This window comes from Hevea brasiliensis, chromosome 18 (genome assembly GCF_030052815.1).
Source record: "Hevea brasiliensis isolate MT/VB/25A 57/8 chromosome 18, ASM3005281v1, whole genome shotgun sequence".
Taxonomy (NCBI): domain Eukaryota; kingdom Viridiplantae; phylum Streptophyta; class Magnoliopsida; order Malpighiales; family Euphorbiaceae; genus Hevea; species Hevea brasiliensis.
The window spans coordinates 27,785,670-27,808,113 of record NC_079510.1 but is presented as its reverse complement, the minus strand read 5'-3'; the positions used below and the strand labels follow the sequence as shown (position 1 = coordinate 27,808,113).

At 33.0% G+C, this 22,444-nt stretch overlaps 1 protein-coding gene across 2 annotated transcripts; it reads right to left on the bottom strand.

Annotated features, from left to right (window-relative positions):
* Positions 1 to 598: 598 nt before the first annotated feature.
* On the bottom strand, positions 599 to 21,942 carry LOC110667185 (regulator of nonsense transcripts 1 homolog). Of its 2 annotated transcripts, none has more exons than XM_021827962.2 (29): positions 21,244 to 21,942; positions 19,235 to 19,486; positions 18,950 to 19,120; positions 18,781 to 18,831; positions 18,494 to 18,586; positions 18,250 to 18,345; positions 18,034 to 18,084; positions 17,829 to 17,947; positions 17,113 to 17,221; positions 16,375 to 16,497; positions 16,222 to 16,293; positions 15,579 to 15,650; positions 15,416 to 15,482; positions 8,907 to 9,049; positions 8,759 to 8,830; positions 8,548 to 8,676; positions 7,613 to 7,768; positions 7,091 to 7,204; positions 6,914 to 7,012; positions 6,748 to 6,825; positions 4,808 to 4,942; positions 4,111 to 4,185; positions 3,824 to 3,941; positions 3,216 to 3,589; positions 2,507 to 2,569; positions 2,343 to 2,414; positions 1,958 to 2,089; positions 1,759 to 1,881; positions 599 to 1,564 (listed from the first exon to the last, which is right to left on the bottom strand). In XM_021827962.2, exons 1-29 carry the CDS (start codon positions 21,766 to 21,768, stop codon positions 1,436 to 1,438), a joined length of 3,813 nt encoding a protein of 1,270 aa, XP_021683654.2. In that variant the 5' UTR covers positions 21,769 to 21,942; the 3' UTR covers positions 599 to 1,435. The 2 variants fall into 2 exon arrangements, with proteins under 2 accessions (XP_021683654.2, XP_021683655.2); XM_021827963.2 differs by having other exon boundaries at positions 1,759 to 1,878; positions 21,244 to 21,941.
* Between the last annotated feature and the right edge of the window lie 502 nt (positions 21,943 to 22,444).

The following is a 22,444-nucleotide window of genomic DNA, read 5'->3' as shown; positions in this document are numbered from 1 at the left end:
CTTTGGATATTTTGGCATCGAGTGGGCGTTGTGGTTGTGTTTACCTTAATATGATATATATATATTGTTTACTTTATTTGGCAAGGGAGAAATGTTACTAGTTTTAAAGCACTGAGCTTTTGGTGGTCATCAAGTTTTTTAGTAGATAAGGACTATTTCAGTTTGTCATCAATGTTATTTACATAAATTGACATGTTCACGCATCATCAATTAGATGTATAATAATTATATACTAATAATGATATAAAATTATTAATACATAATTATTAATGATTATTGTGTGTGATGCAATGATTTGTTGATATAGAAAGGAGTTTAATATATTACGTATGCACTGGATAGGACAGACTTGAGTTCAGCTCATTTGTCAGGGTTGAATTAAGCAAAAATATGGCTTGAACTAAGCTTCTTCATTACAAAGGTTGGACTATAGTCGTAGAGTTGGGAAATCAACTCTCTTACATTATTATGGGCTGTAATGAGCGCGTGAGCAGTTCTATGATCGCATTAAAATCTCCCATAAATGGACAAGAAGCATCGCCCGTCCGCTTGCAGGTCCTCATTTATAGTCGCTTAGAGTTCAGGGTGAAAACGAAAGTCAAAAAGAAACGAGATTTCTCATTGAAATGTGCATAAAAACATCCAAAGCTATTGCTGTTCATATTTCATTTCCGAGGTCAATGTCTGCCTGCTGAAAAAGAAATTTAACCGCAAGGAAGCTGAAACAATCACCATCACCATTTACACATATACCTTTTAATGGTACAATCCTTCACTTGAGTCCCAATAAAACAATGGGGCTGACTCGGTATTTAAAGCAAAGCCAATTCTGACATGAAAACCAATTTCACACTTACACCAATTCCATCTTACTGTAAGGGTATTAGGGATTGCACTGTGGAACATTCCTAAGAAATTATCATCTAACCAATTATAACAAGAGTATAATTACATGTCAGGAGCTGAAAGGGTTAGGTGACTTTCCCCGTCATGCTGTACACATTTTCTGTGGTGACTGCTGCTTTGTAAATAATGAAGGTTCCCCAGTAAATCAAATAAAAAAATGCCCCAGCATCTGCAATTCAGAACCCTTTCCGTAGAACTATGCCATGTAATGCTCTCCTTTGGAATGATTTTTCACTTTCTCAAAAACACAACTTTAAGCAGGCGATAGGGGTTATCCCTCTTGTTTCTCAGCCTCGGTTGTGCAGATTGCATCTGCTTATGTACCCCAAAGCATAGCCACTGCCCACTTGTCATCTTTATTCTTATCATCCAAGGTCGTCTTACAAAAGAGTATCAAACTGACCTCAAAAAGATGGCAAAGTTTTTCTGCACTTTCAGCAGATAAATTTGGGCACACATGACAGCACAAACCAAGATGCTGAATGCAAAGATTATAACCCATCACAGCCAAAAACACTTCCATGGCCCCTCAACCATTGTAGTGTATTTTCTGGTTTTGGGAGGCTTGACCCTGTTGAGGCTGCTGTTGAGATTGCAAGTTTAGTGGCTGTGTGTTGTAATGAGCAAAGGGTTGCGAGTAGAGAGAATTCATCAAGCCCTGCATTTAAATTTACCACGTTAAAATAAAGGAAAACTAATGACAAAAGAAGCAAAACTAATAAAGCCAGCATGCTACAAGCATTTTTCTGTATGAAGAACCTACTGAAGGCCCAATGTTTTTCAAGTATGGATATTTTGAGGATTTTGCCTATTATATATCTTTTCAATCAGCATTAACGGTATAAGAAAAACCTGGGACTGAAGTGGATTTGGATTGGCTATGCCGAAGTGGCTCTGTGATGCATCATCTTGAGGGGGATCATTGAAGCCAATCTGAGTGAACAGTCCCTGTGAACCATGAGTCATGTAGTCCTGCTAAAGAGTAGCACATCAGGACATATATAGCACTCAAGATATAACAAAAGAATAAAGGTTTCTTCAATGAGCAAACCTGAGACATGAAATCATTTCCAGAACCAAAACGAGAAAATCCAGCTTGAGAATTCTGATTCATAAAGTTGCCTGGGAACCCACCCTGTGCTCCCTGGGTCACATAATCAACAGCATATCCACTTTGTGATGCCTGCATAGCAGTTTGCAATATATTCAAACTCCAAGTATAGACAAAGTGCTTTATAACACAAATTCCCTCATCTGGGAAGATACATAGACTGGAAAGAGAAAGTATTCCTACAATCACCAGCGCCAGATGCCTTCAGAATAACACAACCCAACCAAACAGATGGATTATATGCTAAGCTAATGTGATCAATAGCCTGCATGAATGATATAAGGCTACTAATTATATAACATCAAAAAAGTTACATGGCTTTCACCTGAGTGGAAAAGTCAGCAACATTATATGGAACATGTGATCCCTGGCTTTTGAAGTCATCACCCAAAAAGTCCTGATAGATTGCCAAGGAAAAACAACAGGAAAACAAAAAAATTAATAAAATCCATAGAACCAACAACTTGCACGTGAAGATAAGGGCCATACCTGAGACATGCCCCCCATAGAAAATCCATCACGAAATGTTTGACTCGGCCCTTGCACTGGCATCTATGCATATACAACCAGGAGATTATCAGGACACAACAATGTTATGCTAGTAATAAGCATCCAAGAGAATAGGAAAAAAGGACACCATCAGGGCAAGATGTTAAGATTCCCAAAACAAGGGAAAGAAAAAGAGGGAAAATTTCAATACGGTTTTGTTGAACATTTTGTGTTTCTTTTAGGCATGGTAACTATCTTGGCACAGGACCATTTCAGTATCTAAATTTGTTAATATATAAATGCATATTTTATTAGTTAATAATTAATTAAAAAACCTTAAGTTTTCTATCATGTTATAGTCATATGATAATTACTTATAGTCATTTGCATCATTATGAATGAGGAACTCAAATAAATTAATAAATTGTATAAATTATTACCTCAGCATTTTAGATATCTACTATAATATGTACCTTAAATTCTTAAAATTTAAATGCAATTAAAAAAAAAAAATTACTACCTATTAAAGTTTATATAGTTGGAATGGGCAGAAATACTACTGGCACTGGCCATAACGCTAGCATGGCACAAAATTTATTTAGAAGGAAATGGAGATATTTCATTCCATTTTTTCTATTTGGTACCAAGTATCTTGGCCAAATGGCCAGAAGAAAGCAGAATTAATAACTATAAAAGCAGTATTACATACATTATTAACATATCCAGGCTGAGATAGCGGACCACCCACAGATGGCTGGCTATTTGGATTCTCCAGGGCAGGAAAGTTAAATGTAGATCCCATATTTCCAATTGTCTGCTGTGTGCTTTGCTGGTGTGGAAGATGACTGCCAATAGGAGCACCAGCATTGCCTCGTCCAGCCCCAAAACCTCGACTTCCTGGTGGAGGGACATGAGGAACAGCACCAACAGGCCCGTGCACAGCACCACGAGTTGGAATAGCATATGGCTGAGAAGGTGGACCACCAGGAAATTGAGGAATGGGAACCCTAGGCATTGGGAACCCAGTAGGATGCACACCAGGTTTATGGTTACCATTAGGTGGCCCAGGTGGCATATACGAACCTGTAGTTGGGACAGAATGAAATCTGGTTAATAAACTAATATAAGCCAATACAACATCAATGGTGCCGATAAAAATGTCAACTGAATTAATGAGTGTCCTTATGCCATATCCTACTATAATTTTAACTAGACAGTATACACTGCAATCCTGGGACACGATCAATATACATAAATGCAGTTAGGAAAAGATAAAAATTCTGGAAGTCAAGACAAAATAGACCAGCTATGGCATACCCCTGCCTCGGTAGCTTCTTTTATCAGCATTTGGGCTAGATGAGGCAACAGAACCAAAATTGTCATTAGATATAATTCCAGGACCTCCACCAAAGAAGAGCCTCCTATCATTATAGATCTGTATGATATTAACCACCACATTAGTTCACATTATGCCCAAGCATCTCTAACTCGGAATCAGGAATTAAAAAAATAAAATAAAATAAAATAAAATTACTAGCAAAATCGAAACACAAGTAAGAATTATCATAGGTCAACCACTGCTGTTGTCTCCAAGAAAACCATACCTTCTTGGGCTTCTGAAATTGAACCATACTCTGCTTCAAGTTATTTAGAGGTCCTTCAACCAAGCACTCATGTTCCTGATGAAACATTTATGGAAAACACGAAGAGACATATAATAAGCAAATAAGTAACAATTAAGGGGGGAAAATACTGAACTTATTTCAGCAACTTCGCATAATGAACAACAATAGTGCATTGACTGCCTCCACCAAGCAACGCAAATTTAGTGTTAATTTATTATTCATGGTCAATAAAGATGTCATAGAGTATCAATAGTTGATCTTAATAACTCACATAAAAATGAAACTTAAGTTTTTCTTTCAATAAGTTCAATTTGCTAGATTTATCTAGAAATTTGTCCCGAATACTATGTAGTGAATAAAAAACAAAATCTTATGGTGAATATTAATTGTAGAATTAGATTATATATATATATATATATATATATATATATATATAATCTAATTAACTATCATGTTCAAAATTCAAGTGAACTTTTATCAAAATGCAATGATAATGACCTTATTAAGTACAAATAAGAGTTTAGAGCTTGCTTTTATATGACACTGATGTTTAGCAACGGCATTGAAAATTAGTAACAAGTACAGTTATCATGGATGAACTTAAGCCAGCACATTTTTCCTAAAAAGGCCAAATAAATACCAGCTCCGAAAAAAAGGAAGGATAATAGACACATACCTTGTAATGTGTCAATAAGCTATTCCACAGAGGCTGTTTGCTCAGAACTTTAGGATTCCCAAGGATGACAATCCCATATCTAGCACGTGTTAGAGCAACATTAAGCCGCCGAGGATCATTAAGAAATCCAATACCCTGAAAATAAAGGGTCCAGCAATCGAGCACATTGTGTTGTCATATTAGAGACCCTCAGAAGAGAAGAAATGAGTAAAAGCTAAAACTAGTCCCAAAATTTATTTGACCCTCACAGGCTTTAAACACCAAAATTCAATAGAATTAGAATAGTATATATTAACTCATCATCAATCTAACATTGCTGCTGAGAGAAGTACACAGTAAAAATGTTGACTAAAAGTAATTAAAATGTTTTTAAGGTATTTTGGCATTAGCCATAAAAAATCCTGAAAAGCTCAAAAACAATTATAACTGTTTTTTGAAACAGCATCTAAAATAGTGCTTTCCGAAAAATAGTTTCAGATGCAATACCAAATAGACCATTAGAGAAACAACTTAGCACTTCCTTGCATAACATGAATGGCAACAATAGTTGTACACAACAAGAAGCATCATGCAAGAGCTTCTTCTGAACAACATAAATAGTAGACCAAAGACTTGAAGGTAAGTAATACCTTTAGAATCTTGGAAATATCAAAATTCTAAAAGAGTGATAATTCACACTCCAAATTTCTTAAATTCACTCCACTCCAGATTTTTTGTTTAATTAAGAGACTAAATTATCCATACTTTGCTAGTCAACCATATATTAAAGTATAGCTAATATTTCCATTTCATCATTAAAAAAAATAAAATGGAGTGCACTTGAGAAATTTGGAGTGGGAATAACCACACCCATTCTAAAACTCGACTCATGTAAGCCCAAAACCACAAGGATTCAAATTGAACTATCAACAATCTAAAAGTTATACTCTTTAACTTTTATCCATCAAAAGCATTACCGCAAATATTAAGTCTTAATTGCAAATTACTTGGGGTCAGCTCTAATCCCTTTTCGCCATTCAACTCTGTTTAAAATCAATTCCTCATCAATATCCAAAAATTATAAATCTTTTGATACTCCTTCCCTTCACGTCATTTAGATTTCCCCCTTTTGCCTCTCACTCCTTCCACCACTGACTTCGCATTAGAACATTCGATGCTCTACATCAAGCACGACCAAACCATCCTAATCGATCCTCTCATTTTATTGCCAATGCGTGCTACACACACTCTAGCAAATGTTGTAGTTCCTAATCTTATCCATTATCATATTACCAAACATCCATCTTAAAATCCACATTTCTACCACGCGCATCTTGTGAACATGCTGTATCTTAGATGCCCAACATTCACTCCCAAAGAACAAAGCTGGCATGATCACAATTCTATAGAAGTACTTCAATTGGTTGCATTTTGGTACCAAAATTCCATCCAATCAATCCTCCCCTCCATTCCTTCCACAAGAGCTAAATTCTCAATGCATATATTCTGTCTTATTTCTACTTAGCGTAAAACCCTTGCTCTCAAGAGTCTTCCACAACTCTAATTTTTTGTTAACTCCTTCACTAGTTTCATTCACCAAGACAACACATCTAAGTGAATGAAAGAAAGGAGCCATTTAGCAGACTATGACTAGATTGGGATTACACCTCAATTGAGTTATGTTTTTAAGTAAACCATTGATGTATCTGACAGTATACATGAACATTTTTTACTTGTATAAAACTATGTCCAGGCATACTAGTGTCAAGGGAATGATAACCTGACAAGAATAAAGTAAAGCAATAAAATAAAACGCATTTCCCAATATTTAATAAAAAAAAATATTTAATGATCAAGCTCTGGATTGAATTTAAACATTCATACTTGCTCTTTAAGCCAATCAAATACTTCTTATCAATTTCCAGTTTCATCAATTTTCCAAATAAGTGTGGGAAACAAACCTGATGTTCATTACTTCTAACACAAGACAAAATAATGTAATCTTTTTCCCGACCTTGAAAAGAATCAACACTTGCTACCTGTAACAAAGTTATAAAATTAATTCGCAACCAAAGATTAATATATATATATATATATATATATATATATATAAAATAATCTACAAACCTCAATTTCTTTGTAAAGTTGCTGTCTGAGAGCACCATTTCTTGACATATAGTTCACAATATATGCTCGCTGCCCTTCATAAGGTGTTATTACCCCAATCTGTGTAATGTTTAACTACATTAAAATACATAGATCATGAAAGAAACTATCGATAAAACAAATGGAGAAAAAAAGTACCTGACAAGGGACCACACCACTCCTCAAGAAAGTAGTTACAATTTTTTCAACATTTGCTGCCTCAGTACGGTTTAGATAGGATGTTCCACTGGCACTTATTTCTTCTTGTCCCATCTAAAGAACACCCATGAAGTTACAAAAGATGCCTTTGAAAATGTAAGTGCAACTGAAAATGACATATATATAGTACCACAAAAGCAATTACTGAAACATTCTTTACAGTTGTTTAAGTTTTTTTTTTTTAATTAGAATAATCACTTTCTAATGATAGTTGACTAGACAATCATAGACCATTTTCTAATTATGGTTGACCAACAGGACCTGCGCTACATAATGTGGCACTTGAAGTACTAAGCCAATGACTAGGTTCAGAGAACACGTATCTCGCAACAGAAAAATGTATTTTTATTGAAAAGAGAGAAACCAAACAAGCTCAATGCATAGCAGTGAAAATGAAAGGATTTTTGTTCCAAAAGTTTACATTAACTGTAACATAACATAGATGACAGACAGTTACGATACCTGGACATAGAAGAACATGGGACGATTAGGCACAGGCCAGGGAAAATCAATTCCTGATGATTGCCTCTCATTCACGGTCACTCCATTTTGAAGTGTACCTTCATAAAAGCTGTTAGATGGAAATTCTGAGAGAGAGGGATGCATGCGGTATTGAACCTGAAATTCCAAACAGGAAACACACGTCATAATAGCAACATTCTTCAACAAACAATTTTAAGAAATAAACGTTGAAGACAAGAAAACTGCTGATAACAAAGTAAAAATAATTAGCATTATTAATAATATGCTCACATATCTGACGAAGAAAATTTGTCTTTTGTCACAACCGTGACTACCACGGTACAACATAAATGTTATGAATTTTTTTATTATTATATTTTTAACATCTTCATCAGAGCTCCAAAAACCCTTTTTCCAATTACTATCAATGTTAACATCTGCATCAGGACTAAAATCTTGCCATGCACCAATATTAGCATTTGCATCATAACAATCTTACCTATGCACCAACATCTAACTTGAATTTTCTAAGAATATCAACATTTATATCAGCATCTAAGTTGAACTATTATACATAACAACATTGCAAATGGTTTGAATGTACTTAACCTAGATGATAGATATCAAACACAAGTATACATACAAACTAGAGACAAAGATAAATATCTCAAGGCATTTCACCTCAATGACATATTCTTGCTTAAAGAAATAAATGATCTCCCATCCCACCAACAACCAAACTGAACTGAGAAATATAATCTTACGTATGGTTCAAATGTATTTTCTCCACTGCATCATACAAGATTGCATTTACAAACCAGAAATCATAATCAATATATTAGGATGCTTCACCTCTAGAAGAAAACAAACAAACTTTCACATACACATAAAGAAAGCCAAATGCAAAAAGAGCAAATGAAAAACAGGAACATTACCTGCAATCTAATAGGTTTCACACCAAGTAAAACAAGACGTTCAAAAAGAGACTGAGCTAGCCCAGCACGAGCTGCTTTCTTGCACATAATGACTGGACCAAGCTGGCAATGATCACCAACCAGGACAACCTAATAGAGGACTTTTCGTTATACCAAAAAGAAAAAGTGATGCTAATGCATCCTAGCTTGTTCAAGTGGTGATCTCAAGTACCTGCTTTGCCCCAAGAACTAAAGGAATAAGACATTCAGGTTCTGTTGCCTGAGTAGACTCATCAATCAGCACCTAAAACAATATAAAAGGTGTATAAGCCTCTGAATGCTCAACAATAATCACATGTTCACAAAAGCTGCATTTCAACCTGGCGAAACCTAAAATTTGCCAGTCGAGGATCTCCAGCACCAACACACGTGCAACAAATGACATCAGCACTTTGAGAAATCTCCCTCTCTGTTGCTCGCTTTAGTGCTTTGTATTTTTTTTCATCACTGCTGGATAGTTCTCCTGTTAATATCATGAGGAATGGGCAGAGAAAAGGTAAAAATTGAAGAGAACATAGTTAGAACAAAGCTTCACTTTAGAACTTTCAATTGAAACTCAAATTTCTAACCATACTAAAGTCAAATATAGAACACCAATGGCAATGCAAAGTACAACATTTGCATACAAAGGAGTGAAAATTCTACAGCATTACACACTATTCTAGAAGCAAATAAAAATCTAAATATACAAACTTGTGAACAGACAAAAGTACCCTTAATTTTTCACATTATTTACAATATTATTTACAATATTTAACCCAAAATCGTTTAGAATGGAGAAAGCGAATCCATATAGCCGACCCCAAATTTTTGAGATAAAGGCTTAGTTGAGTTAAGTTGAGTATATATATATATATATATATATATATATATAAACACATTACTATAGACACCTATTTTTTACCCCTTTGAATGCATACTTTGTAGAGACAGTGAGAAGCTCTACGATGAAAATAACGCTGGATAATGAGGTATCTTAAAACACTCAAGAGGCTATGGAATGGCAAGAATATTAATAAAATAATTTTGTATTTTAGGAAATTAATTGCATTATCTTTTTAAAATAAAAGGTTTTTAAGGGTTATAAGACTATATTACTTAATTGGGCTTGATCTAATATTTTTTTCAAGGTTTTAAATTGACTTGGAAAATATTTGATAGGGCTAGATTGAATAATGAAGCCTATTAAACTTTTAATTTCAGCTATTAAATGAATGTGGGCTTAAATTTTTTGGGCTTCATTGAAAATGTATTTTAATTAATTAATAAAATGAAAAAGATAAAATAAAAAAGATAAAAATCTCATATTGACATAGATTAGGAAGATAATATTTTTTAAAATTCAAATTAGATTAGGTTAGTTTTATCCTATCATTTTCTGCTTACAAATATATCATTATGTTTAAGGTTTTGAAAAAGATAAAAAAGAAAAAAAAAAAAAAAGAAAAGGTAGCTGAAAATTAGAAAATTCTTAGGTTAATTTTCTACAATTGTGATGTGTGGGAGGCTACTTTCTAATTGATCTTTCTTCATTCCACAAGAACTAGACACAGTTCTGTACATTTGCACACAATTCACCTTGGATTTCATACAGATTTAGGTTAATTAATTTAAATAATCACTAAAATATTTTATTTTGTTATATTTATGCCATCTGAAGTCTTCCAAGGTGCCAAGGGTGTCTCACAATTTCAAGAAAATCAACCAAATAAAGGTATGTTTCTGATTGGGAACCTAGCCTCTCTTAGTTGTAATTTCGTCACTTTTATTATTCATGTATTTTCATCATGTAGTTGTCGAATTTAGGACTTGAAAATAATTTTAGAAGATTCATTGGGTTATTTCTTATGGAATAGCCTTTTGAATCACTAAAAAGGTTGTTTTGTATGTCTAGATATTAATTTTTGAAGTTATGATATGATTATGGACGATTTTTATGATACATAAATTTATAAAATTTGCTGAGAGGTCAAATCTTACTTACAGTCATTCTTTTTTCTAGTAATCGTTCGAGATGTCTCATTTATTCTCATGTTGTTAGATTTACAAAATCCTTAGTAGATTGGTGTAAGTAATTTTTGCAGAATTTTTGTGCAATGCTGTCCAAATTTTGGTATTGATCAATTCAATTAATTTTCCATATTTGATCTGGGATAGAATAATTATTTACTTTTTACCATATTTTAGTTTAATATTTTAGGTAGCTTCTGGTAAATTTTTATGATTTTTCATGATGTTTTAGTATTTTTCCTTGATTTTACAAAGTTGCTGCCTAATTTTAGGATTTTTGCATGTAGGTCAGTATTGGTCAATTTTACATTTTTTTTGGTATCAAACTTTGAGTGTTCTTGTTTTTCCATAGGACTTAGGTAATTTTTCTAGATTTTTTCTGATAAGTTTTGTATTTTTTATGGATTTTACAAAATATACGCACAAATCTGAAATTTTCCATATCTAAGTCATTTTAGTTACAATTAAACTCTTTTTTATTTTTAATTAATTTACACGTTTTCTATTAATTAATTGATGATAATTATGCATATTAGATATGTTGGAATTAGGGTTAAATAATTGACTTAGGTTAGGAGACTTTAATTGGTTAAAATTAATTCTAATCCCACTTTAATTTAGTTTAGTTAATTAGGTTAATCTTATCTTTGATTTTTTTTTTATTTTCTGCTTATTTAATTCAATTAATTTTTTTATTTTTTTATTTTAACTTAAATACTTACTTTTTATATTTTTGAGTTATTTTCACATGTAAATTAATTAAATGAGCCAAAGCCCACTAAAGAAACCCAAAACCAAAATCACAAAGGAAAAAGGTGTGCAAATGGATTTTTGGTTGACTAAAATGAAGATTTGAAATTCAAGACCTCCTACATGAGGTTAATGGAGGTCTAAGGCTTCATAATAATTATAAGTTAATTTATTTAATTTTTATTTTTAGGGATATAAAGGCCATTTTAAGATTTTAAGCTCTATTCTCCTCCCTCTTTCTTTAGTTTAGAGCTTTAATTTTGTTTAATTATTTTGAATATTTTCAAATGGGTCTTTTGATATGTAATTGAGTTTAGTAAAGATGCATAAAGGGGAACATAGTAATTAATGGGTCTAAGTACGCAACTTAGAAACATTGACATTATTAGGACCCTCCTCTCCTCTTATACATGTACTTTAGATCGAAATGCTTAGGACTCTATGTTATGTAAAATCACTTGACATATAATTAGCCTAGTTAAATATGCATGCAGGGTAAGATGGTAAATAAGGTAATTCCTTTAACTTAGAAATATCACATGATAGGACTTTCTATACGCATATACACATTTTATTTCTTTGAATGGTTGAATTTAAATGTGTAATCTTAGTTTGCATAAATGTATGGTTAGGGAATTTAATAAAATAAACAGTAAGACAGACTTTAGGAATTATTTGTAGAGATTGGCTCTTATTCTAAGATAACTCCAAGCAAAAAGGGTACCTAACATCTTTTCTCTCTTATACCCACTATCCTGAACCTAGCCATTGAGCTCATGGTAAAAGAAGGGTAGTGAACCTCTGCAAGGAGTAAGTTGTCATTCACATCCTTTCTTATGAATTTGTCTCGGTTATTACCCGGATGGCGACTCCTTTTCTCCGCTTTTGTAGCGTTAATATCCAAGTATCGTGATAGTGCTATGGGAAGATGATGCTAAACCAGATTTGAGGGTCCTACAATTACTAAATGTTAAAACGAGGAAATTATTTTCCTATTACAATCTTATCCTCACTTGATAAGTAACACAAATAGTATCCTAATTTGATTATAACATAAAAATATTTTAATAGACAAATATTAAATACTCCAAAATTTTGAACTAACTTCAAGTTAGCTTATTAAATAAATCATCCTCATCATCCTAAGGAAAATTTTAAGAAAAAAAAAAAGTACTTAATATATTCAATGATGCGGTAAATGGGTTTTAAAATTCTTTGCCTTCTTGAATGTGGTTTGATACCAATATATCATCATCATCATCAATATCATTATTATTATTATTATAAATAATAAAAATTTTTAATTGGATAAATAAATAAATATATAAATACATGTATGTTTTCATATGTAACCCTATAAGTAATTTTTCTAATAAGATTCTATCTCTAATCTTTTCATTATTCTTAAACTCTTAAGGGAAAATATTTGAATTAAAAAAATGATTTAAAATTATATAAAATTTAATAATGTAAATGCCAAAGAAATACACAAATAACTATAATATCAATTAGAAAATCTAATAAAACACTACAATCCTAATCCAAATTTTGTAAGTAGTAAAAAGAAGTACATGCATAAATTCCTAATAATTATATAGTTTTAAATTTTATATCCATAATTTTAGATTACATCATATATAATTTCAATAGTTAAATAATAAACGATATAAAATTATGTAAATAAATACAAAAAATTGAAACTACAAAAATCAACCACACACAATTTGCTTTAACACATAATGCACATAGTGGTTATAATAAAAATTTACATTTAGTATTATTTTTTATCTTTAATTAGTAATAATCCTAGCATAATTCTTTTGTTTTTTATGATTTTAATATTATTATTATTATTATTATTATTATTATTATTATTATTAGGAGAGACTTTTTTTTATATATATTTTGAAATGTATTTTGATATTTATTTATTACTTATTATATTGCATACAATATATATTTTTATTATATTCACATGTGTAAATTATTCAATTTTTTATCAACTATTATTCAATTTCTTATCAATTATAATTCTTTTTATATGAAATACATCTTTTTCATTATTTCTTTATTATTAATTTTTTATATACTTGCAATAATAATTTGCATACAATACAAAATATTAGAGCATATTAATTTTAAAAATTTAGTATTTAATAGCAATAAAATTAAAATAGATCTCATCCTATCAAAGACAAATAAAATGAAGAAACAGTGAGCCAAACTTCTAAACTTGTCATGTGACATCATTTTAGAAGCCTTGGAAAAACTTGTAGACATAGAAAAACTTGTCTTGCTTTATGTATGTATATATATATATATATATATATATATATACACAAATAAAATGAAGAAACAGTGAGCCAAACTTCTAAACTTGTCATGTGACATCATTTTAGAAGCCTTGGAAAAACTTGTAGACATAGAAAAACTTGTCTTGCTTTATGTATGTATGTATATATATATATATATATATAAGATTTTATTTATCCTAAGAAAATCAAGCCTATATCATAATACCTATAATAATATTGATATTCTTTTATTGTAAACTCTAATAGTGTGAGGGATGTGTTTTAAGTTTGGCTTTCTATAATTGATTATGTTTTATAGAAATTATATAACAATATAACAGAATATATGAAATGCTAAAAAATACAGAATTTAATTTATGTATTTACAAAAAGAACTAAAATTATGAAATTAAATTTAAGCATATTAACTCATTTGATTGACATACTTCCACTTTCGTTAACCTACATCTACAATAATATATTCCTAATTCTATGAAAAGTTCACATAAAGATGTAGTCTAACACATTATTAAAAGGAATAAAACTTTCATTTTCATCAAATTGATATCCCTAGATTTTATATAATCGAACTTGAGGGACCCAAAAAGCCAAGGTTGAAAGGATTAGCTACCGTTCGTGTTTTGGATGTTGATAGGCTACAAGAGATGAATAATACAACTCAACTCAACTCAACTCAACTAAGCCTTTATCCCAAAAATTTAGGGTCAGCTATATGGATTCGTTTTCTCCACTCTAAACGATTTTGGGTTAAATTCTCAGAAATGTGTAATGCTTCTAGGTTATGTTGTACTACTCTCCTCCAAGTCAATTTAGGTCTGCCCCTTTTTTTTCTTTCTATCCTCTAACCTAATGTGCTCTACTTGTCTAACTGGAGCCTCCGTATGTCTACGCTTCACATGAACAAACCACCTCAATCTCCCTTCTCTCAACTTATCCTCAATTGGCACCACTCCTACCTTTTCTCTAATACTCTCATTACAGACTTTATCTAGTCTAGTATGGCCACTCATCCACCTTAACATTCTCATCTCTGCAACTCTTATCTCAGACGCATACAACTCCTTCAGTGCCCAACACTCACTATCATATAACATAGACGGTCGTATGGGTGTACGGTAAAATTTTCCTTTCAACTTATTGAGAATCTTGCGATCACATAAAACTCTCATGGCACGTCTCCACTTCAATCATCCGACTTTAATCCCATGATCAACATCCTCCTCACATCCTCCATCTACTTATATCTAGAGCACAAATATATTGCATTATTGCATAATTTATTGTTGACACCAGATTGATGTTACATAACCCACTAATTTCCACTATGATATGGTTATGTTATCGATATAATCATGCATGATGTGATGTAGTAAGACCAGGTGACGCCTAATAAGCCCCTGGATTGCGATTTATGATAGAGGAACTCTCGAGGAGCATCTTTATGAGCCGGGCACATTGGTTATGTAATAAGAGAAGGTCCTGAAGAGCATTTTTATGAACCAGGCAATTTGGTTTTTTTTTTAGGAAATCAATGGTGACAAGTCTATCTTATGTGAATTGTTTGTGTTGTGTAAACTCATGTGATTGATACACTGCATATGTATGAATTAAATAATATGATATATGAATATCTGTTAGTTTACTTACTAAACTTCCCAAAGCTTACCCCCTTCCCTTAATCCCAAGTACATAGCAGCATCAAGATTAAAACTACAACAAATAAATAATTAAATAAATAAAAAATAAGGACACACCTTGTTCATCTTTCAATTGTTGTAACTTGTGAAGTTCACTCTTTTCAGAAGTGTCAAGATGTCTAACCTGCAAACCACTTGTAATGTGAACCACCACAGGAAAAATGAACATGAGATGAGAGCACAAAATTAACAATATTAAGGCACCCACAAATAAACAAACCTGATAGTGGAGGGTCAAATGCTCAACAGGGGAACTTACAGCTTCCCTTGATTTAGCACAAAGGCGAACAACCTTAGTTGAGGGGAAAAAAAATAAAAATAAGATCAAATAAAACAGACATGATATTGATGACATTTATTAACTTACAAGGAATAAGGCATTGTACACTTTGGTGTTGCATTGCTATAGCAATATGGGAATAAAATATTATGTAATTCATCTAAGAATATAAATCCTTTAAAACTAGATGAAATAAGATAAATGATAACAAAATAAACATGAGAACCACTTATCATAAACGTATACAGAAGAATGTTTTAAAAGTTGCCATGTATATCAACAAAATGCAAGAAATCTATACTCAATACAGGGGGCGGCATCAAGCCCTCTAATATGAAAGAAATACTAGCATTTCAAATATAATTGCAAGGAAAAGATCATGCCATACACGTATTTTAACAATCAAAGAAGGCACAAAATACAAAGAAGAAAAAGACAATAAAAGAATGAAATAACGTGAAATTACTTGACAATATTTAATCAAGATAATCAAGGTAAAAACAAATAATGATGGTGGGATGAAAAAGAATGCAACAAGCATACTACTACTTTTGTTTCATAAGCCGGTGCTTTGCATTTTTACCTTCAAGCCAGTGGCACTTATCTTCTCAGCTAGTTGGTCTACAGCTACATTACTTGGGGCACATACCAAAACCTAATATGAGAATGCAAGTACCATAAATAAGAGTGATCAAATATTAGAATATGAATTACATAAAACATTTTAGAGAACTACCTGTCCCTGACCCTGTTTGGCCATGTGATAAACAATGGCAGCTGAAGTGACAGTTTTTCCAGTGCCAGGTGGACCTTGAATCAAGCTTATAGGTCTTTGAAGAACACTTTTTACAGCAAAAACCTACAAATGGAGAAATGTAAAAATTACGCATGGCAATACCATCTAATCAAGGGATTTCTATTCAAATTTAAACAATTAGCGAATAGCACTAAAAACATTAATATCACAATAAAAAAAAAATTCACATAATTAAATACTAAGAACTTAAATCACATAGAAAATTTAATATTCAACATTCACATGCATTGAAATATAAACTGCTCCAACTGGGTCTCAGATGCATTGAACTTGAATATTTAGGAAAACTAAAACCATATTATATTTTTACAATGAAGGCAGAAAAGTTACTAATTTGTTCACAATTAGAAAATGAGATAAGGTTAAGAACATTTACATCCAGCAGCCAATTGAATAGCATGAGCTTAGGGAATGACCAATTGTCACAGGTTAATATATTATGCAATTAAAAATATAAAATATGAAGAGTATGAACAAGTTATGAAGACTATGAACAGGTTGCTAAAATTTCCCCTTTGCAAATGTTTTGATCTTTAGGTGTTCAAGAATAAAATTATTTCGCATAATCATATCACAACTATAGATTTTCAATTAACTCCATCTTCAAAATCAGAATGAGACAGAACAGCACTATTATGGGCAGTGAAGATAGCATACTTGAGATGCATTGAGCTCTGGAAGACCAGGTGCACCAAAACGACGTGGAAGTGTATTACGAACATTTTGATTCTCAACCTCATGGCCCAACAAATGGTGGTATATGTACCTGCATGGGGAGTAGCATTATAAGAAATCCAAAAATGCATTTACCAAATTCATGACAAGAAACTCCACACTGAGCTTCCACAGCAATGAGGGGGAATCTATACATATTGGCTCAAGACTAGCCTATCATGCAAAGCATATGGGAAGGCTGAGCTCCATCTCAAATCCAAAGTTTAGTTCAACTTTAAACTACCATAAATAAAATGAGCAATGCAGAGACAAGCTGAGAAAGATATTGTTGTTCACATTTTCAATAATTCAAGCAATGACATATTATAAATAAACTATAATCGCACTTTAACCATTAGTTTGCACAAGAAGGTGAGTTTGATAATGGCCAACAGTTCTTGCCTCATCTCAAAATAAACACGAAAGCAGCAGCAAAATAAAAGCAGATAAGCTAAAAGCCACAAAACCAGCATTCTGTTCCCTAATAACAATCTGCATGTGAGACACAGTTGTATGCATGCTTACTATTCACACTCTCTTGTTGTCCTAAATCTAGTATGGTGTGTCAGCAAGATTGCTATAGTAAACACAACAATCTTTTTGCTTGAATCGAATCTTGTATGGATAGACGCAAACAAGGTTTGAATCAGCCAACCTACCCACTAACACTTGTTTCGTCCACTGCAAAAGTTTTCATTGCCCCTTGCATCCGATCAAAACTTGTGCTCTTCCACACAAAATCAACACTAAAGCCATGGTTCACATCAACAGGAACCCCCTGCATATGATAGCAATTGTAGGCACTGGTATCAACTCACTTCGTAAAAGCCAGAAGTAAAAAAATAACCATGCTAAGATAACTACCTGACTAGCACGAAGCTCAAGTGCTACTTCCTCCTGTGCAGTTAACTTGATCTAAAATAACAGAAAAGTAATTTTAGCATGTGGCTATTTGCAATGTATTACTTGTAGAGATGAGGGAAGAAAACTACAAAACATCAACTCTCAATTACCAACAATCAAAATATTAAATTCAAAAAGAATAAAGCATCAGGTTTAAGACAGGAAGAGAGGCAATACCACATGCCCAACTGACTGCCAAGCTGGATGAGCAGCATCTCCAGAATAACGCAATCGCAATTCATCACCAGGGACAAGACGCAGCTCATTGTCCTCCTAGAATGTCAGAATAAGCAGTTCAGCTTGAATGAAATAAAAGATATAAAAGCATGTGATCAACAAAAACTATACAGCTACCCAAAGATAACGAAGTGCCAAACTCGTAAAAATTAAAAACTGAGTAACAGAAGCAAAAGTAAATCACCTTTGGAAAAACAAAATATGCAATTCGCTTCTTGTTAAGACCAATATCCCATCGAATTGCGACATTGTCCTTGCTTTGAGACTCTTTCATCATCTAAAAGAAATTAAAATGATAAGACAGTGGCATGGCATGCAATATTTAAAGAGAAAGCAACATAAAAATTGCATGATCTACAGGACAGAGACAAATGGCTTGGGTATCAAAACCACTGAAACATTGCTATAGAAGAGAATAAAGCCCTAGCAAAGGTTACGAAGATATAAGAACTGCTAAGATATTATGCATACCTTATCATAATCTGCCTCGAGCTTAATTAGCGGAGCAAATACATTTTGATACTGCAAGAGAAGAAATCACCATAATCTCATCAGTAAGAAGTCAAAAATCAATGGTTATATCATCTACGCTGCAATTTACGACTATACTGAATTTGGCAATAGTCATTAAAACAGGCACCTGATATGCATCTTCATACTTCAATGCTACAGGCTGAGGCTCATCATCAACACCCGGCTTCTCAAGATCTTCAAGGGTAGCATCAGGATTTGTTTTCCAAAGTTCTTCTACTTTATTTATTTGCTGAGCACTTATTTGGCGTGCCCTCAACTGCTCCTGCTCAGAAGGGATCTGCAAAGTACAATTGTCCAACACATTAAAAAGTTTTGAAACAATAAATTGTAATAATATTAATAATAATAACAACAACAACAACAAATTAACAACAACAATAATGCCACCAACCTTGACTAGCCACTGTAGAAAGCACCTATCATCAATAAGGGGACACCACTGACTCAGATCCCAATTCATGTCCTTCAATGCATTGACATTCAAGCAAGGTTCCCTACACAGGAGAACAACAACACTTTCTGTCTTGGCCGATATAAATCCAAGAAGGAATACATTTCGACATCCACAGTTGTAGCATTCAAGTATCGTTTCCCCCAGAGGACTGTCTTTATGGAGACAAACTTCCTTATGTTTTGCACGAACCTACAAAAAGGTCCAACAAAATGAACTTTTCTTGCAATGCTATGATAAATTGTCTACACTTGAAGCAACCAGAAAGTAGATAAAAAGATACTGCTACATTGTACATTCAATCATTTTAACATACATTCAGAAACTGACAGATTATGTCACTGTATCTGAAGCGGAAATTTAAAACATGGATGAGGCATGATGAGATGACCCATAGAATTGGCAAGTTGAAATTGTATTGCAATTGCTTTATTAGGATATTATAAGGTTGAAACACCATGAACAATGCCATTATGAACCAATGTCAACATCACATCAACAGACAAATAAGGGTACAATCATAACATTCAGTTTCTTTTTTACATTTACTTTCATTTAAAAATGAAAATTGTGTTAGGTGAAGTTTTCATGTTTTTAACTTTTTCAAAAGCTTTAAAATAAAAAAAAAATTATAAATTAAAAAAAAAAATCTCTCCTACACACACACAACCCCACCCCACACCAAAACCCATGGTCAGCATGCATCTTCATATTGCTCTCTCACCCACCATCTCTAGCCCCTTTGTCTCTCACCCAATAGCCAAGAATCAGTTACTGCCATCATTATTCTTCCTTCAATTTTTATGGAGTGAATTTGGACGAGTATTGGCTGAGCATTGTTGTCCGTAGGATTTGGGTGAGTATGGTAAGTACAGTACTACAGTATTTAGAAGATTTGACGATAATGCCTATGGTAATTTGTAGTGATTGTCCCCTATTATTGATTATCTATTTTGATATGTTGGTTGAATGATAGTGGCCAGGTTTGATGAATTTGGAAGCCATGGGAAGAAGAAAGATTACAATTTTTGGTGGTTATGATAAGGGGGAAAAAAAGGAAAAAAGACGCTATTTTAGTTAGGGGAGAGAAGAAATAGAGTTTTGGGAAAGGGAAGAAAGAATTAGGGGAACATAAGTAAAAAGTACGTTCTGCTAAAAACCTAAAACAAAGACTAACAACGGTTTTATGTTTTAAAGAAACCAAAAAAAAAAAAGAAAAAAAAATACAGTGCCAAATGTACCCTTAGATTGCTTCTAATACCACTTCACTTTAAATCTTTAAGTATTGTTAGAGTAATAATCATTCCCGGCCATCCTTAACACAAAATTTTTAAAGTACTACATATACCACCCCAATTTTTGAAGCCTACTAATTCCAATTTCCAAGAGAAATTTACCATGTTTCCACTGTAAGCATTTATATACACTCTGCAAAATACGCCAGTAAGAAAACCCAAACAAACAACAAAGTTTTCACTCTGTTTGTTCTATTTCCACTCCATTTTCTTCTCATATAAGCACTAGATACGTCCAGAAAAACTCGAACAGTAAATTTCAGTGCAACCAGTTCAATTACAATTACAACCGCAAGAAGCAAAACCCAATAAGTTTCATCAATTAACTACTTGCCAAAATTTTCCAGAAAAACCAAAGCAGACACTACAGAGGCCCAAATAACGCAAAAATTCCAAATAAACTTGCCAGTTATTTCCCTCCTAGATCTCGCATTTGCATTTAAACATTTTTCACATCATGCATCCCAAAAATTCAACCATTATTATGAACTAGTTGCTCCAATTATAATTACACACATTCTACAAAAAGCCATTAAAATAATCAAACACTTCCTCATCCTTCAAAATTTTGATTAAAAAAAGAAACAAATTCAGATGCATAAAACAAATTAAGAAACCTCATATCAAAACACACATACAGGACGAAATACTCACCAGGTGATTGACAATATGCGAACCCGACGTGTTCCCTCTAGAATTACAAAACCACTTCCTACACGATGGAACGTTACACCTCACCACACAAGCCGGATTTGAAACCCCACAGTACCTACACGCATGTTCCGTAAAATCACCTTTTCCGAATTCATATCCATCCTCATCCCCCGTCTCCTCGAAATTCAACCCTCCCATACCAGCCACTATCCCATCGACCCCCTGACTGTTGCTTCCAACCCCACTGCGCGCTGCTTTCGATGACACAGGAGAGGCCGCAGGGGAATCAGAGTGATGATCGGAGGAAGAAGCAGCAGTACGGTGGTCAGAAGTGGTAGGGTCCACAGCGGAGGAGGAAGTGGCGGCAAGGGAATCCGAAGGGGTCGGCCAGGCCACCGGAGAGCGGAATTCAGGATAGTCGAAGTCAGATTCGCCTTGGGTATTGAATTCCAAGAAAGTGTAGGCGTCAGTCCCGGTGTCGGGCTGCGACGCCGTTTCATAGAGGTTACTCTGCTCTGAATCCATGGAAATTTTAGAGCATAAAGGATTCGTGGCGTCAATTTTCTTGTCCAATTGCAGATTAGGGATTAGGTTTGTAGAGGTTTTGAGATTGGAAGAGAAGGAAAAAGAAGGGTTAGGGTTAGGGTTTGGTGAGCGAAAGGAATAAGGTGAGGAGAGAGAGGGAGGGAGAGTAAAGTAATGGCCATGTAATGTGTCACAAAGGAGAAGAAAGTGATGGATGGCGCTGCACGCGCTATGATGATTCGATGAAGGTCCAATTTGATAGCGCGTGACGCAAAAGGCTTTGTTTGTAAGATGAGCAGGAACGTGAGGACAGAGGATGGCGAGAGAGATTGAAAATTTTGTTTTTCATTAAAATTATTTTTAATATTTTTTTAAATTTTATCATTAACACTATTTTAAGTCATCGTTTGAAATGGTTTAATACTATGTAATTTAATTATTTTAAAAAAATTATTTCTAAAAATAATAGTTTGAGTTGTAAAATAATAGTTTAATATTAATCATTATTTTACTATAACTTTTGAAATTATTAAATTGATAATTTAGATGGTTTAGAATTTTTAATTTCTAATTTCATATCTACATAATATGTAAAATTTTAATTATATATTTTTAATATTATATATTTATAAGACATATTTAGTGATTAAATAAAAAAATAAAATATATCTTCAGT

Bases quoted from the DNA above. Each gene is read 5' to 3' on its own strand.
- LOC110667185 (XM_021827962.2), bottom strand. From the start codon at position 21,768: ATGGATTCAGAGCAGAGTAACCTCTATGAAACGGCGTCGCAGCCCGAC. The intron at 8,677-8,758 runs GTACTTGAGATC...GTCCTCTATTAG, and splicing joins TAGTTCTTGGGGCAAAGCAG to GTTGTCCTGGTTGGTGATCA. The intron at 4,943-6,747 runs GTTTGTTTCCCA...CTTTATTTTCAG, and splicing joins TTAGAAGTAATGAACATCAG to GGTATTGGATTTCTTAATGA.